The sequence below is a fragment of the Chrysemys picta genome, chromosome 6 (assembly GCF_011386835.1).
Source record: "Chrysemys picta bellii isolate R12L10 chromosome 6, ASM1138683v2, whole genome shotgun sequence".
Taxonomy (NCBI): Eukaryota; Metazoa; Chordata; order Testudines; family Emydidae; genus Chrysemys; species Chrysemys picta.
The window spans coordinates 67,601,213-67,614,920 of NC_088796.1; the positions used below are offsets into that span (position 1 = coordinate 67,601,213).

A 13,708-nucleotide genomic window follows, 5' to 3' on the forward strand; every position below is an offset into this window, starting at 1 on the left:
TGGGATGAGTAACATCACTACCCTCGGCATTTAAGAGTCCAACTCCATTTATTTACTTTGGTTTCATTGATTTACCATCCTTTCAGAACTTCAAAATGGAGTCTATTTGATTCATTTTTCTAGCCAGTGCCCCGGGATATTTATCTACAGAAACCAATGGCTTCACAGCACTAACAGTATTTCAGTTTCTTCCTTGGAAACCTGTAGGTCTAGTCTGTCAAAAAGTCCTTTCCTGTCCAGTGTCTATTTTAACAACACATGGAAATCTGACTGATTGGGTGTGTGCATGCATGCTTGTGGGAGCAGGATAACTCAAGAAATGGTCCTGCTCCGACTTAAACTTCCCCATAACTGGTCTAGACTGGAGCTAAGAATTGAAAGATGTGCCCTGGTTGCTTTTTGTGGAGTTCTGACAGTTAACCAATTGCTAGTTTTGTAAAACAATTCAGTAGCTGAGGCTTATGTGACCTAGCAAAAGAGAATTATGAACCCCAGCTGTCCCAGTCTTCACATTCCTCATAAGGGAGAAAAAATGTAAGAGCAGTCCATTTTACAGAAAAGCTAAGTGTTCTCTCAGGTTGACTGAGCACAAGTGATCTCTCCTAGTCCATGAATGTTTGAAGTCACTCTATCAAAGAATCTCTTTTGCCTCTCTTTCAATGCACAGCTCTTCAGGTTTTTCTTTTGATACCAGAGCCCAATGGGTTGTCAAATGTCTTCTCAATCCCATGCTCCAGTGGTCTTTTGTACTTGCTGCTCACTTCTTTTCCTTCACAATGTGCTAAAGGTTTGAACTGTAAAAGGCAATGCTATTCTTGTAGCTCTTTTGCCAAAAATGTCCTGGTTCACGGAGCTGGTCCAGTTGTCTATTGAAAGAAAGATTCTCTGACCCACATTTTCAATCTCTTTGTAGGAGCCAGTTGCTCCTCTAGACCTCATAACTGGTAGCCTGGGTCATAAGAGATTAACTCTTCTATCCAAAGGCACCTTTAATGGCATTTGAGAAATTTTTAAAATCCAGTCACTTTTCTGTGTTAGGCTTTGGAAGAAATTCTTTTAGTGTAACGAGGATCAGATAAGCATAAACAGTAGCTAATTAAAATCCTAATTTTTTTGTAGCAAGATTTGATTGGGATCTTTGGGCACTATCACAGTTTTAGTAATAATAAAGTAGATGTCCTGATGTGCTCCACCACACATTTGTGATGACAGCAGGTCCCCCTTACACACCAGACTTTCTTTTTTCTTTTAATTATAGTGTATGGCAATATATTCAAGAGCATCCCTGAAATAATGAAAAAAGCATACATCCTTAATTTCTTGGAAATTAAATCCTGTAATTATCTTTTCCTAATGTTAAGAAGCCTTTAACTCCTGAAGGTAAGTGTTTTAATAACTTTCCTATTTTTGCTTTATTCATAGGTCACAAAGACAGAACTGGAGAAATTAAAATCTAGTTACAGACAATTAATAAAAGAAGTTAACTCTGCTAAAGAGAAGTATAAAGAAGCTGTGGCTAAAGGTATGTTACTAGTGACTAATAAATAGTGGTCATTTTAGCTCTTTTTATTATTGCCTTTAATAATTTATTGCCTGAAAATAGCTATAATAAAACAAAGTGACATTTCTGTTTCGAGCAGTTCAGTTGATGAAATATCACAAAGCTGAAATAAGACAGATTAATTGTAATAATATATATTTACACATTTCTTGATAGTACAGTTTTCTAAAGAATTCATGGGGTATGTGATGGCCCTTTCTTTTAAACTTCCATCCTTTTGTTAGGTTTATTCAGATCATAAACTAGATAAAACAGGTTGGCTATAGTGGTGCTGTAGCAGCAAATGCCACTGATAATGTGGAGTTCCAACTGTGATCTCACTACATCTTATTATGCTCTAAATACTGGTTATAGCAACTGTAGCAGGGAAAACACAGATCCTGAGGGACTTAACTTGGCTCTTGACATTTAAATAGAAGAGAAACTGATCATAAACTATTTTGTTTAAGTATGTATTTATTTGTAGTTTTAGACTGGGATTTTCAAAGGTGTCTAAGGGAGCTAAGTATTCAGATTACTTGGAAATTCAGTAGGAAGTTGAATGCCTAACTTCCTCAGAATCCTTTGGAAGTCCCTATCTTAAAGCCTATGTGTATATTTGTTAATTGATTTAGATCTTAAATATTTTTCTTTGTACATTTCTAAAAACATTTTTTACCTTGGAAATAAATCAGATTCAATGAACACTGGAGTGTGAATATAACAGGCTCTAACCCAACTTTTCACTTTTTCTTCATATTTAGTATTTATTTTACATTAGCACCTATAATCTTAATCAAGTATCAGAGTCCCATTGTGCTCTGCACTGCAATGATAACTAACAAAGAAAACAGTTCCTGCCTCAGGAAACTTACATTCTATATTTCAGATAATAAACAGGTGGATGCCACAGACAATTGGGGTAGGACTGAGTTGGGAGGCTTAGGTAACAATTAAAGATAGTTGGGCTTCACAGTACTTATTGGTCTTCAGATTTATTTAAAAAAAATCTGTCTGTCATTACTTTATCATTCCACCTGGTTTCCAAAGTTATTCACAAGTTTCTGTGATAATTCCTAAGCAAGTACAGGCATTACCGGCTATTTAGGAAATGGAAAAGGTTTTGTAACCTTGTAAAAGATAGTATGCTCTATCTTTTATTCCTTTCTCTTCTGCTCACTGTGGGCCTGATTCTGCATTTCTTGTGAATCCAAAATTCCCATTCAAGTCCATTAGAATTTTGGATTCACAAGTAATGTAGATTGAGGCTGGTGTGTTACTGATCTTCCGAGTATTTGAAATTAACATTTCCCCAAACCGCTGAGTGCTGTAAACGAAAATAAAATTATTTTTTTTCGGACTGACTTACCTGTCCTTCCACTGTTTACCTCATCCCCAGCTTCATTTTGTATGTTCTTGTAGCATATTTTTATTCAATTAATACTCTCTTCCCACACCAGTATAATGTGTGACAGCATTTCTAAACTTTGGGTTATGACCCTGGGTCCGGTTCTGTTCAATATCTTCATCAATGATTTGGCTAATGGCATAGAGAGTACACTTATAAAGTTTGCCGGCGATACCAAGCTGGGAGGGGTTACAGGTGCTTTGGAGGATAGGATTAAAATTCAAAATGATCTGGACAAACTGGAGAAATGGTCTAAAGTAAATAGGATGAAATTCAATAAGGACAAATGCAAAGTACTCCATTTAGGAAGGAACACGCAGTTGCACACATTCAAAATGGGAAATGACTGCCTAGATAGGAGTACTGCTGAAAGGGATCTGGGGGTCATAGTGGATCACAAGCTAAATATGAGTCAACAGTGTAATGCGGTTGCAAAAAAAGCAAACATCATTCTGGGATGTATTAGCAGAAGTATTGTAAGCAAGACACGAGAAGTAATTCTTCCGCTCTACTCTGCGCTGATTAGGCCTCAATTGGAGTATTGTGTCCAGTTCTGGGCGCCAAATTTCAGGAAAAATGTGGACAAATTGGAGAAAGCATAGGCGCCAACTTTTCCTGGCGCCGGCAGGTGTTCTTGCCCCCAGCCCTGCCCCGACTCCACCCATGCCCCGCCCCGCCCCATTCCAACCCCTTCCCCAAATCCCCGCCCCGGCCCTTCCTCTTCCCGAAGTGCGTGGTGTTCCCCTTCTTCCCCCCCCCTCCCCCAGTGCTTGCCGCTGCAAAACAGCTGTTTCACAGCGGGAAGTGCTGGGAGCTAGGGGGAGAAGTGGCGCACTCAGAGGAGGAGGCGGAGGTGGTGCGGAGGTGAGATGGGGCGGGGAGCTGCCGGTGGGTGCAGAGCAGCCACCAATTTTTTTCCCCGTGAGTGCCCCAGCCCCGGAGCACCCACGGAGTCAGGGCCTATACTTTAAGTACAACAAAGTCCAAAGAAGAGCAACAAAAGTGATTAGAGGTCTAGAAAACATGACGTACGATGGAAGATTGAAAAAATTGGGTTTGTTTAGTCTGGAGAAGAGAGGACTGAGAGGGGACATGAGAACAGTTTTCAAGTACATAAAAGGTTGTTACAGGGAGGAAGATAAATTGTTGTTCTTAACCTCTGAGGATAGGACAAGAAGCAATGGGCTTAAATTGCAGCAAGGGTGGTTTTGGTTGGATATTAGGAAAAACTTCCTGTCAGAGTGGTTAAGCACTGGAATAAAATGCCTAGTGAGGTTGTGGAATCTCCATCATTGGGGATATTTAAGAGCAGGTTGGACAGACACCTGTCAGGGATGGTCTAGTCCTGCCTTGAATACAGGGGACTGGACAAGATGACCACTTGAGGTCCCTTCCCATTCTATGATTCTATGCCTTAACCCGTTGCTTGTGTCAGTGGCTCTTCTGAACTTTTTATGGTCCGAGACACGCCTATGATCATTAAGTGAAGTTTCCATTTGCTAGAATTTAAAATCTGTTAGCACACTTGTATCTCACATTATTTACTTAATACGAAGAAAGCTGCAAGCATCTCAACATTTCTACAGTGAATGTTTGTGTGGTCTTAATTCTTGAGATGTTCAGAATTCTTAAAAGCTAGACAGTCTGCATTTGATTCATATTTGCTTGTAGAAAATTATTGGGCATGAGGCTTTTTGCATAGTTATTACTGGCTGCATTTAATTTTATTCATTTACTTCTATAATATCACTTAATAAAAACTTGTGTTTAAAAAAAATGCATTATGGGGAGGACTTATGTCCAGAAAGTTTGCTGGGTTCAGCAAAGTGGGAACAGGTTTTTTTTTTTTTTTTAGAAACGTTAAAGAAGAACTACTCTAGTACTTCCTATAGAAAAACTAAAGTTGATACTGGAATTTAATAAACAAAAGATGGTGATTTCTAATTTCTCTTTATTTTATAATTGCTGCAACCCCCTTTTTAAAAGTTGGGTGGAAGGGGCACGGAGAACGAGGAGTGAAAATGCTCAAGTCCTGCAGCCCTGCACACAGACAGCAACAGAATAGTAAAAAAATGAGGAGAAGGGGAATGTTTGGCCCATAACCATCCCTCAGTTGTTTTTAACCCCTCCATATTATTTCCTGCCTATCTTCAAAAGATTTTGCAATTTTATTAATTATTAAGCATGTTTTCATGTTAATTAAATATGCAATATGTATAAACAGATACAGATTGTATAAATATTTTTGAAGTACTAGTATAAAATATCTTTTGAAATGCACAACTGAGTTATAATCAGTTTTTTTTATATTGTGGCTTAATAAGCTAGTATTAAGTGTACTTAATATATAACTGTATGTATAACTTTATATATTTTCTTTATTGCAAGATTTTAAAGAAGGAACAGACATGTTAAACAGGTACAGCCAGTCTTTCACAGCCTACATTTCAACCTTACAATTATCATATAGCAGGAGGTTTGGCTAAATGTCTGGTTTGAAACACCTAGAATAGCTGGGATAAGGAGTTTAAATTCTAACTTTATCAATTCAGTCACTCATTTTTCTAATATCGATAAATTGAGTTCCATTGCATTTACTGTGTACAATTCTGTTAGAAGACATTTTAAAAAAACGATGCTTGCTATATGGGGACGTTAAAGATCCCACACCACATTTTTTTAGGGGGGAGGTTTTTGTCTTAGGGTCCTTGGTGAAAGTTTCACTTCCTCACACTGTATAGTGTTGGCAGGCATGGATTCTATGGCTTACAAATATATTTGATGTTGGTGACTATATTGATGCAAAGCATCTGGGCTTCTCTTTAGGTGCGACATTCTGATTAAAGAATTAGCATGGTAAAATATCAATATACTATTGTGACCAGGGCCCAGAATGAACCACACGGAGGAGTGCCACACTTAGGGCAGAATGCAAGAAACAGGGCAGACAGTCCCCCCAAACTGGTGGTTTATTCTATAATTAGATTCACCAAGCTAATAACAAGAGCTTCTTTAGTACCACACTGGTTAACAAGAAGCCAGACATAGTTGCCTTTAAGCATTCCAGTCCTTGGCCCCTATTCAGGCAAACAGGTCTAATATAGTGAGGGGTTATTGAAAACCTAATTCATCCATATGTGAGGTTCATATTAATCCCTAAAGATCAGACACTTAACCTCATATCAATATATGTCTCAGATCTTACCCATATACCACGCTGTCAGCCAATCCTTAATAAACTAACTGAAGATTTATTAATAATAAAAGAGTTACTGAATGGTTAAAAGATTATATACATTACAAATGCTTGTAAGGTCCTTGTATCAGACTTGTAGCAGTGTTGGACAAATCTGCTGGCTTGCAAAAGTCTCTCTGGAATCATTCCCAAAGGTTAGAATTCAAATGCAGCATGGATGTAAAGTCTGTTAGTCTTTTCATGCATTTTTCAGGGTATTCCAAAAAACTACTTGGAAGATCTCAGTTCCACGGCTTAAACTTTCCCTGTTTAAAGTTAAGCAGACTAGGGATGAAAGGATCAGTCCTGAGGTTTCTCTTTAGAGCTGAAGCAGGTTTTTCACATGTTTTGAGCACAGCAGGTGACTGAGGATTCTTTTTTTTTTGTTTTTTGTTGAGCACACAATGACCCACCTCTTTGAAGTTAACATTCAATTTCCTATGCGTATACAGGTAATCTAATTACTCATTTGCATAAGGCAATTAGCCGGTCCTTCATTATAACAGAGACAGATAAGCTGAAGACAATATATTAATTTCCTGCAGTGTCTCACATCTTTGATCATAAGGTTAACTGAACAAAGTTGTCTATGAGCACAATTAAGGCATGAAAAGGACTTAGCATCTAAAAGCTAATTTGGTTACACTGGTATCCTTTTAATAGGATATAGGTAAACACAGGCAGATATACTTAGCCTTTACCCTTGATTTCTATTACTACAAATGAATGGGTTAATGATCTTTGAAATTCACATACAAGTGAATTGCCTTGTTACAATTAGAAGAACAGGAGTACTTGTGGCACCTTAGAGACTAACAAATTTATTAGAGCTGTAGTCCACGAAAGCTTATGCTCTAATAAATTTGTTAGTCTCTAAGGTGCCACAAGTACTCCTGTTCTTCTTTTTGCGGATACAGACTAACACGGCTGCTACTCTGAAACTTGTTACAATTGTAATGCCTCTTGTTAAGTTGTTAGGGACCATGCACAGTTTGGCTAGTCTGCCCCTATCACAACCATATAAAATTGTTGATGGATTGATGGATAATTGATGGATCTCAAAATGTAATATTTAATGGGGAATCCTCATCAATTAGGTGTGTTTCCATCTGTGTCCTGCAGGAATTGGTTCTTGTCCCAACACTAGTTAATATTTTCTTCAGTTATCCTGAAAATAATATAAAACCATTGATTATAACATTTACAGATTTCTTCATAAAAATTGGTGGAGAGGTAAATAGTGTAAGAACAGGTCACTTACAGAGAGCATCTGGATTAACTGGTAAACTGTCCATAAACACATATCAGTTTAGATAAAGCCAAATAAAACATAGTATATCTAGGAACTAATATTGTAGGCCATACATATAGGATGGGGAACGGCATTCTGGAAAGCTGTGGCCTAAGGAGTTTGAGGTGATGGTGAATAACCAGATGACCATGAGCTCCCCATGCAATGCTGTAGCCAGAATGGTAAATGCAGTCCTTGGATGTATAAAAAAGGGCATGTTGAATAAGAATAGGGAAGGAGATTATCTCTGTATTGCATACAAAATAACTGTGTTTAAAAAATATTATTAAGGTTGCAAAGTTGAGACCTCAAGTTAGGAAATGCCAGAATTAAAGTTGTCTGCAAAACCTTAGGTCAATCCCCTTGTGCTGTTTACATTATGACCCAGTCATTATTTCCATTCTTCTTGTTCTTGTAAATTATTATTTGCATTATTAGAGTGCCCAGGAGCTGTGGTCATGGACTAGGACCCCATCATACTAGGGGTTGTACAAACAAAGAACAAAAATGATCACATATGATATTTTTCCGCAGACCTCTGCCTCATTCAGCATATAGGGTAGACTGTGCTCACTTAAAGAACAGCTATTCTATATTTTGTTTTCTCTCCACTGTTCAATGTGTGGCGTACAATATTTACTGCATGCTATTCTAAATGTGCTCTGAAGGCAAAATTATTAATTTCCTTATGACTTTTTTCTGTGGTGCTTATCACTACACTTCTGAGTGCTCCAGTAACATTAATTAATTTTCCTAACACTCCTGTGAGGTGTCGGGGTGTGTGTGTGTGTGTGTGTGTGTGTGTGTGTGTGTGTGTGTATTATCACCATTTTATAGATAGGGAACTGAGGCATAGAGACATTAAGTAAAAAGTTTTCACTAATTCTGGATGCCAGTTTTGAGATACCTAGGACCTTGGAAGTCCGAGAGACAACAGTCTTCTTTATGACATAATCCGGATCTATATCCAGAGTTGGTCCATCCTGTGTATTGAATGAGGCAGGGATTCTATGAAAAAATAGTTTATGTAATCAGAGACTTATAATAATGCATGCACACAAGGGGGCTGAATTAAAGTTGTCTGTACATCAGGGGTGGGCAAACTACGGCCCAGAGGCCACATCCGGCCCTTCAGATGTTTTAATCCAGCCTCAATTTCCTGTCGGGAATCATGGTCTGGGGCTTGCTTCACTCCAGCTGGGGAGCGGGGCTGGGGGCTTGCCCCACTCCATGCATGCCGTGGCTCCATGTGGCTCCCAGAAGCAGCAGCAGGTCCCCCTTCTGGCACCTGCGGACTGGGCAGTGCGCAGAACTACCTGGCCACATCTCCACATAGGAGCCGGAGTTGAGACATGCTGCTGCTGCTTCCAGGAGCTGTTTGAGGTAAAGGCCGCCCAAAGCCTGCACCCCTGATCCCCTCCTGCACCCCAACCCCCTGCACCAGCCTTGATCACCCTCCTGCCCTCTGAACCCCTCAGTCCCAGCCTGGAGCATTCTCCTGCACCCCAAACCCTTCATCCCCAGCCCCACCCCAGAGCCTCCACCCCCTGCCCGGAGCCCCCTCCTGCACCCTGAACTCCTCATTTCTGGCCGCATGTCAGAGCCTGCCCCCCACAGCTGGAGCCCTCACCCCCCCTCGCAGCCCAACACCCAATTTCGTGAGCAGTCATACAATTTCCATACCCAGATGTATTCCTTGGACCAAAAAGTTTGCCCACCCCTGCTGTACATTCAGTTATTTCTGAGTATTTGGCAACTTGACTTTGCAACTTTAATGTTCTTTTTACATAGTGGACTGTGTGGGTGTGTGAAATTTCCTAAGAGCTTAAAAAAGTAAACACTAAAAACAAGTGTTTAATAACATCATTTACATACTGTCATGATTATGGCCTTCCCAATTTCACAGTCCGTTTTGGTCAATTTCACGGTCATAGGAATTTAAAAATAATAAATTTCATGATTTCAGCTATTTAAATCTGAAATTTCATTGTTTTGTAATTGTAGGGATCCTGACCCAAAAAGGAATTTGGGGGCAGGGGGGTCACAAGGGTATTGTGTGTGGTGGGGGTTCTGGTACTGCTACCCTTATTCTGCGTTGCTGCTGGCGGTGAGGCTGCCTTCAGAGCTGGGCAGCTGGAGAATGGTGGCTGCTGGCCGGGAGCCCAGCTCTGAAGGCAGAGCCGCTGCCAGCAGCAGCACAGAAGTAAGGATGGCGTGGTATGGTATTGCCACCTTAACTTCTGCACTGCTGCCTGCAGAGCTGGACCCTCAGTATGCAGCAGCCACTCTTCAGCTGCCCAGCTCTGAAGGCAGCACAGCAGAAGGTAAGAGTGGCATGGTGTGATATTGCCACTCTTCCTTCTGCACTGCTGCTGGTGGTGTGTTGCCTTCAAAGCTGGGCACCTGGCCAACAGTCCCCGTTCTGCTGGTCAGCTCTGAAGGCAGCACAGATGTAAGGGTGGCAATACCACAACCCCCCTAAAATAAGCTTGATACCTCCTCCCCGCAAGTCCTTTTGGGTCAGGGCCTCCAACTTGAGAAATACTGGTCTCCTCCTTGAAATCTGTATAGGATAGGGTAAAAGTACACAAAAGACCAGATTTCACAGTCCGTGATGCGTTTTTCATGGCTGTGAATTTGGTAGTGCCCTAGTCATGATTCAACTGTATGGTTGGCTCCTTTAGATCCACTGCATAGATCTCTGGCCCTTGCTCTAAGGGAGTAATTGATAGCAGAGGGGGTTGTCACCCTCCATGTGGACCATCAGTAGATGGGGATGAGACAGACACTTTGCCAGTTGGTTTCAGAGATATTTGCTGACAGCAGATAAATGGTGAGATTCAAGAATCTTGAATTCCATTCCAGGCTCTTAAGGATATTGTACTGTATTGGGCTTAGACTCCCAAAGCTTGACTTCTTATATCCCATTCCTTTCTCCCCTTTAACCTGTCCCAGTCCTGTCTGTTCCCACCCCTGCCTTGTTGTTTCAGCCCCATCTTCTTTCTTCATTCAGTTCTATTCTTCAGTTATCAGGCTTCTCATCCCAGTCCAAGTCTCCTTGCCCAACTAGTTCCAACTTCTTCCCCTGCCACCCATCTCCCCGTCTCCTTCTTCGACAATACCAGCCTGCCCTTTCCCAGCCCTGGGGCTTCATCTGTTGTCCCCTCTGAGTTTGAATCTGACAGCTTCCTCTTCTACACTGCCTGGATGCCAGCATGGAGGTCATTGAGGGCACAGTTCCAGTGCCTGGCCTGGCCCAGCCCCAGCTGGGAGCAGCCATTATAGGGAAAGTCTGGCTTCACCCTTGGAACTGGCGCATACTCAGTTCTGGTGGGATGCTGCATGTGCAATCTGGTCTTCACTATGAGGTGTGAGCATGCTCAGTGAGGATGGAATCTTTGGAAATTTTAGCGGCTAACATCTAAGAAGTCTTTACTGAGCATGTGCCAACTGCAGCTTGTTAAAAAGGTTTATAACTAAATTTAGGCAGAATTTCATAGCAACAGCAAGAGATACAACCATGACAAAAAGATACAACCTCCTGCCAAATTTCAGGTTCCTTCCTCAGAGCATAGGGGTGCTAGAGTTGTTCAAAGTAAAGGTCACAACATTTTTTTTAACATGGGCAAAATGTCATATATTTACCTAGCCTTATTCTTTAAAACAGCTGAACTGTTTTGGCTGAAATTTAAAAAAAGCAGCCTCGGTTAGGCACTTGACATGGAAAATATCAGTTCAAATAAAGTTTGGAAAAGTTACAAGCAACTGAAATAGGATCTTATAATAGGAAGGGTCAGGCATCTAGTACTATGTGGTGCTATCAGCCCTGCATCTAATACCAGACTGGTGAGATGACTTGTGGAATATGGTGTCCAGTTCTGATGTCCCCACTTTGAAAAGGGTGTTGATAAAGTGGAGAGAAGTTGGAGAAGAGTTGCAGGAATGATTTGAGGATTGGAAAACGTCTTCCATGTAAAGACCCAAGAAGCTCAGTCTGTTTTGTTTATCACAGGGAAAATTAAGTGGTGATTTGATCACTGTCTAGAATTACCTATACGAGGAGTATCAACAGATGATAGAGGGATTTCTAATCTAGCAGGCAAAGGTATTATAGAATCAGTGAAGGTACAGCTTACCAGTTAAATCAGAAAAAAGGTGCAACTTCTTAACAGTAAAAGGTAATGAACTATAGCAAATTGTTGATTCTCCATCATTTAAAAAATTGAAATCAAGACTGGATGTCTTGCTAAAAGAGATGCTTTAGTTCAACTAAATCTTATTGGGTTCCATGCAAGAATTACTTGGTGAAAGGCTTATGTTATGTAGAAGTGCAGCCTAGATGATCATATTGGTCCATTCTGGCCTTAAAATATATCACTTGAGCGTAAGGGTCAACACTAGTGTATTCCTTTGCCGGATTGAGGCCATAGTTTATGATGCATCCTGGGATATTTTTAATGAAATGTAAAGTATATGATACTATTAGACTGTCTTCTAGAATTGAAATCCACAACTGTGTCAGCAGGAAAGAGGTGTTAGACAAAAATCCCCAAAAATCCTTTTGCTATGATTTACTGAGGAAAAACTGTGTACGCTTTCCCTGCTACTCTGCAGCAGCAGTGGGCCAACAAATAATTTTCTTAGAACTGTGCACTAGCCTGCTGTGCTGACATTGATGCTCCTGAGTAGCAGAGTAAATAAAATAAGACAAGTTGGTTTATGCTGTTTTATAGAAACACATCAAAATTAGAGCTGTCAAGCTATTAAAAAAATTAATCTTGATTAATCGCGTGATTAAACAATAATAGAATACCATTATTTAAATATTTGTGGATGTTTTCTACATTTTCAAATATATTGATTTCAATTACAACACAGAATACAAAGTGTACAGCAGGGGTCAGCAACCTTTCAGAAGTGGTGTGCCGAGTCTTCATTTATTCACTCTGATTTAAGGTTTTGCGTGCCAGTAATACATTTTAACGTTTTTAGAAGGTCTCTTTCTATAAGTCTATAATATATAACTAAACTAGGGTTGTATGTAAAGTAAATAAGGTTTTTAAAATGCTTAAGAAGCTTCATTTAAAATTAAATTAAAATACAGAACCCCCAGAGCGGTGGCCAGGACCCGGGCAGTGTGGGTGCCGCTGAAAATCAGCCCGCGTGCCACCTTCGGCAAGCGTGCCCTAGGTTGCCTACCCCTGGTGTACAGTATTCACTTTATATTTATTTTTATTACAAGTATTTGCACTGTAAAAAAACAAAAGAAATAGCATTTTTCAATTCACCTAATACAAGTACTGTAGTGCAATCAATTTATGATGAAAGTTGAACTTACAAATATAGAATTATGTACAAAAAAACTGCATTAAAAATAAAACCATGTAAAATTTTAGAGTCTGCAAGTCCACTCAGTCCTACTTTTTGTTCAGCCAATCGCTCAGACAAACAGGGTCCCTTCCAGTTCTATGAAATAGATATGTCTCCATATATAACCCATCTTACAAAGCTGAACTCATGAAGATGCCTATGACTTCTTTAGCAAAATATATGTGGGTGAACCTGTCATACTAAAAATGGGCATAGAAACGAAACAGCCATTTTTTATAGGATTTTAATAATCACTCTGCATTGAAAATGCAAATGAAAGAGCAGCAGAATGCCCAATTATGTGGGCAACTCCAAGAAGTCTTTTTGAAATTATATACCTTAAACTACTACGCTTTAATGCATATTTAAAAAAATATTTAAGTATTTTTCTTCCCAGATATTTTTGACACAAACTTTTGATTTTATTTGAAACTAACAACTAGATAAAGCTGTACACTTTTGCGCTAATGTTAAAAGAACACCAAATGAGAAACTGTATTTTTTCTTTGACTTTTTGTATTTGAAATAGTTTAAGATTACACCTTAAGATCAATATTTGCTTTTCAAAGAACTCTTGTCAGTCCATGCCAACAATGTAATTACAATATACTCCTTGGCCTTGTGTATTAAATAGTGTGAGAGTCTTCACTGGTTTAGCTTATTTTGTTGAGGTCACCCTAATATTTTTTCAAATTACCCTTATCATGACACCTGAATCATCAGCTGCTGGCTCCCATTACCAAACCTACTATGGAGAAGCATTGCATAATATTTTCAGTTTATTCTATAAATTATTTTTCTTAGCTACAGTTGCCAATAATTTGGGACCCAAGATAGCTTTATAATTTTGAGCTAGAGGGCAGT

At 39.7% G+C, this 13,708-nt stretch overlaps 1 protein-coding gene across 13 annotated transcripts in view; it reads left to right on the forward strand.

Annotated features, from left to right (window-relative positions):
- Positions 1 to 13,708, forward strand: part of FER (FER tyrosine kinase) — a 412,813-nt gene that overhangs the window by 52,066 nt on the left and 347,039 nt on the right. For 10 of the 13 annotated variants that reach the window (XR_010588819.1, XR_010588818.1, XM_024106728.3 and 7 more), the window contains one exon: positions 1,423 to 1,522. Coding sequence is in view for 8 of the 13 variants with exons in the window: in XM_024106728.3 (XP_023962496.2) it covers positions 1,423 to 1,522 (100 nt within the window). In the remaining 5 variants the exon portion in view is untranslated. Of the gene's footprint in view, positions 1 to 1,422; positions 1,523 to 5,336; positions 5,368 to 13,708 lie in introns of those variants that run through there. The other 3 variants (XR_010588821.1, XR_010588820.1, XM_065550283.1) reach the window with 2 other exon arrangements.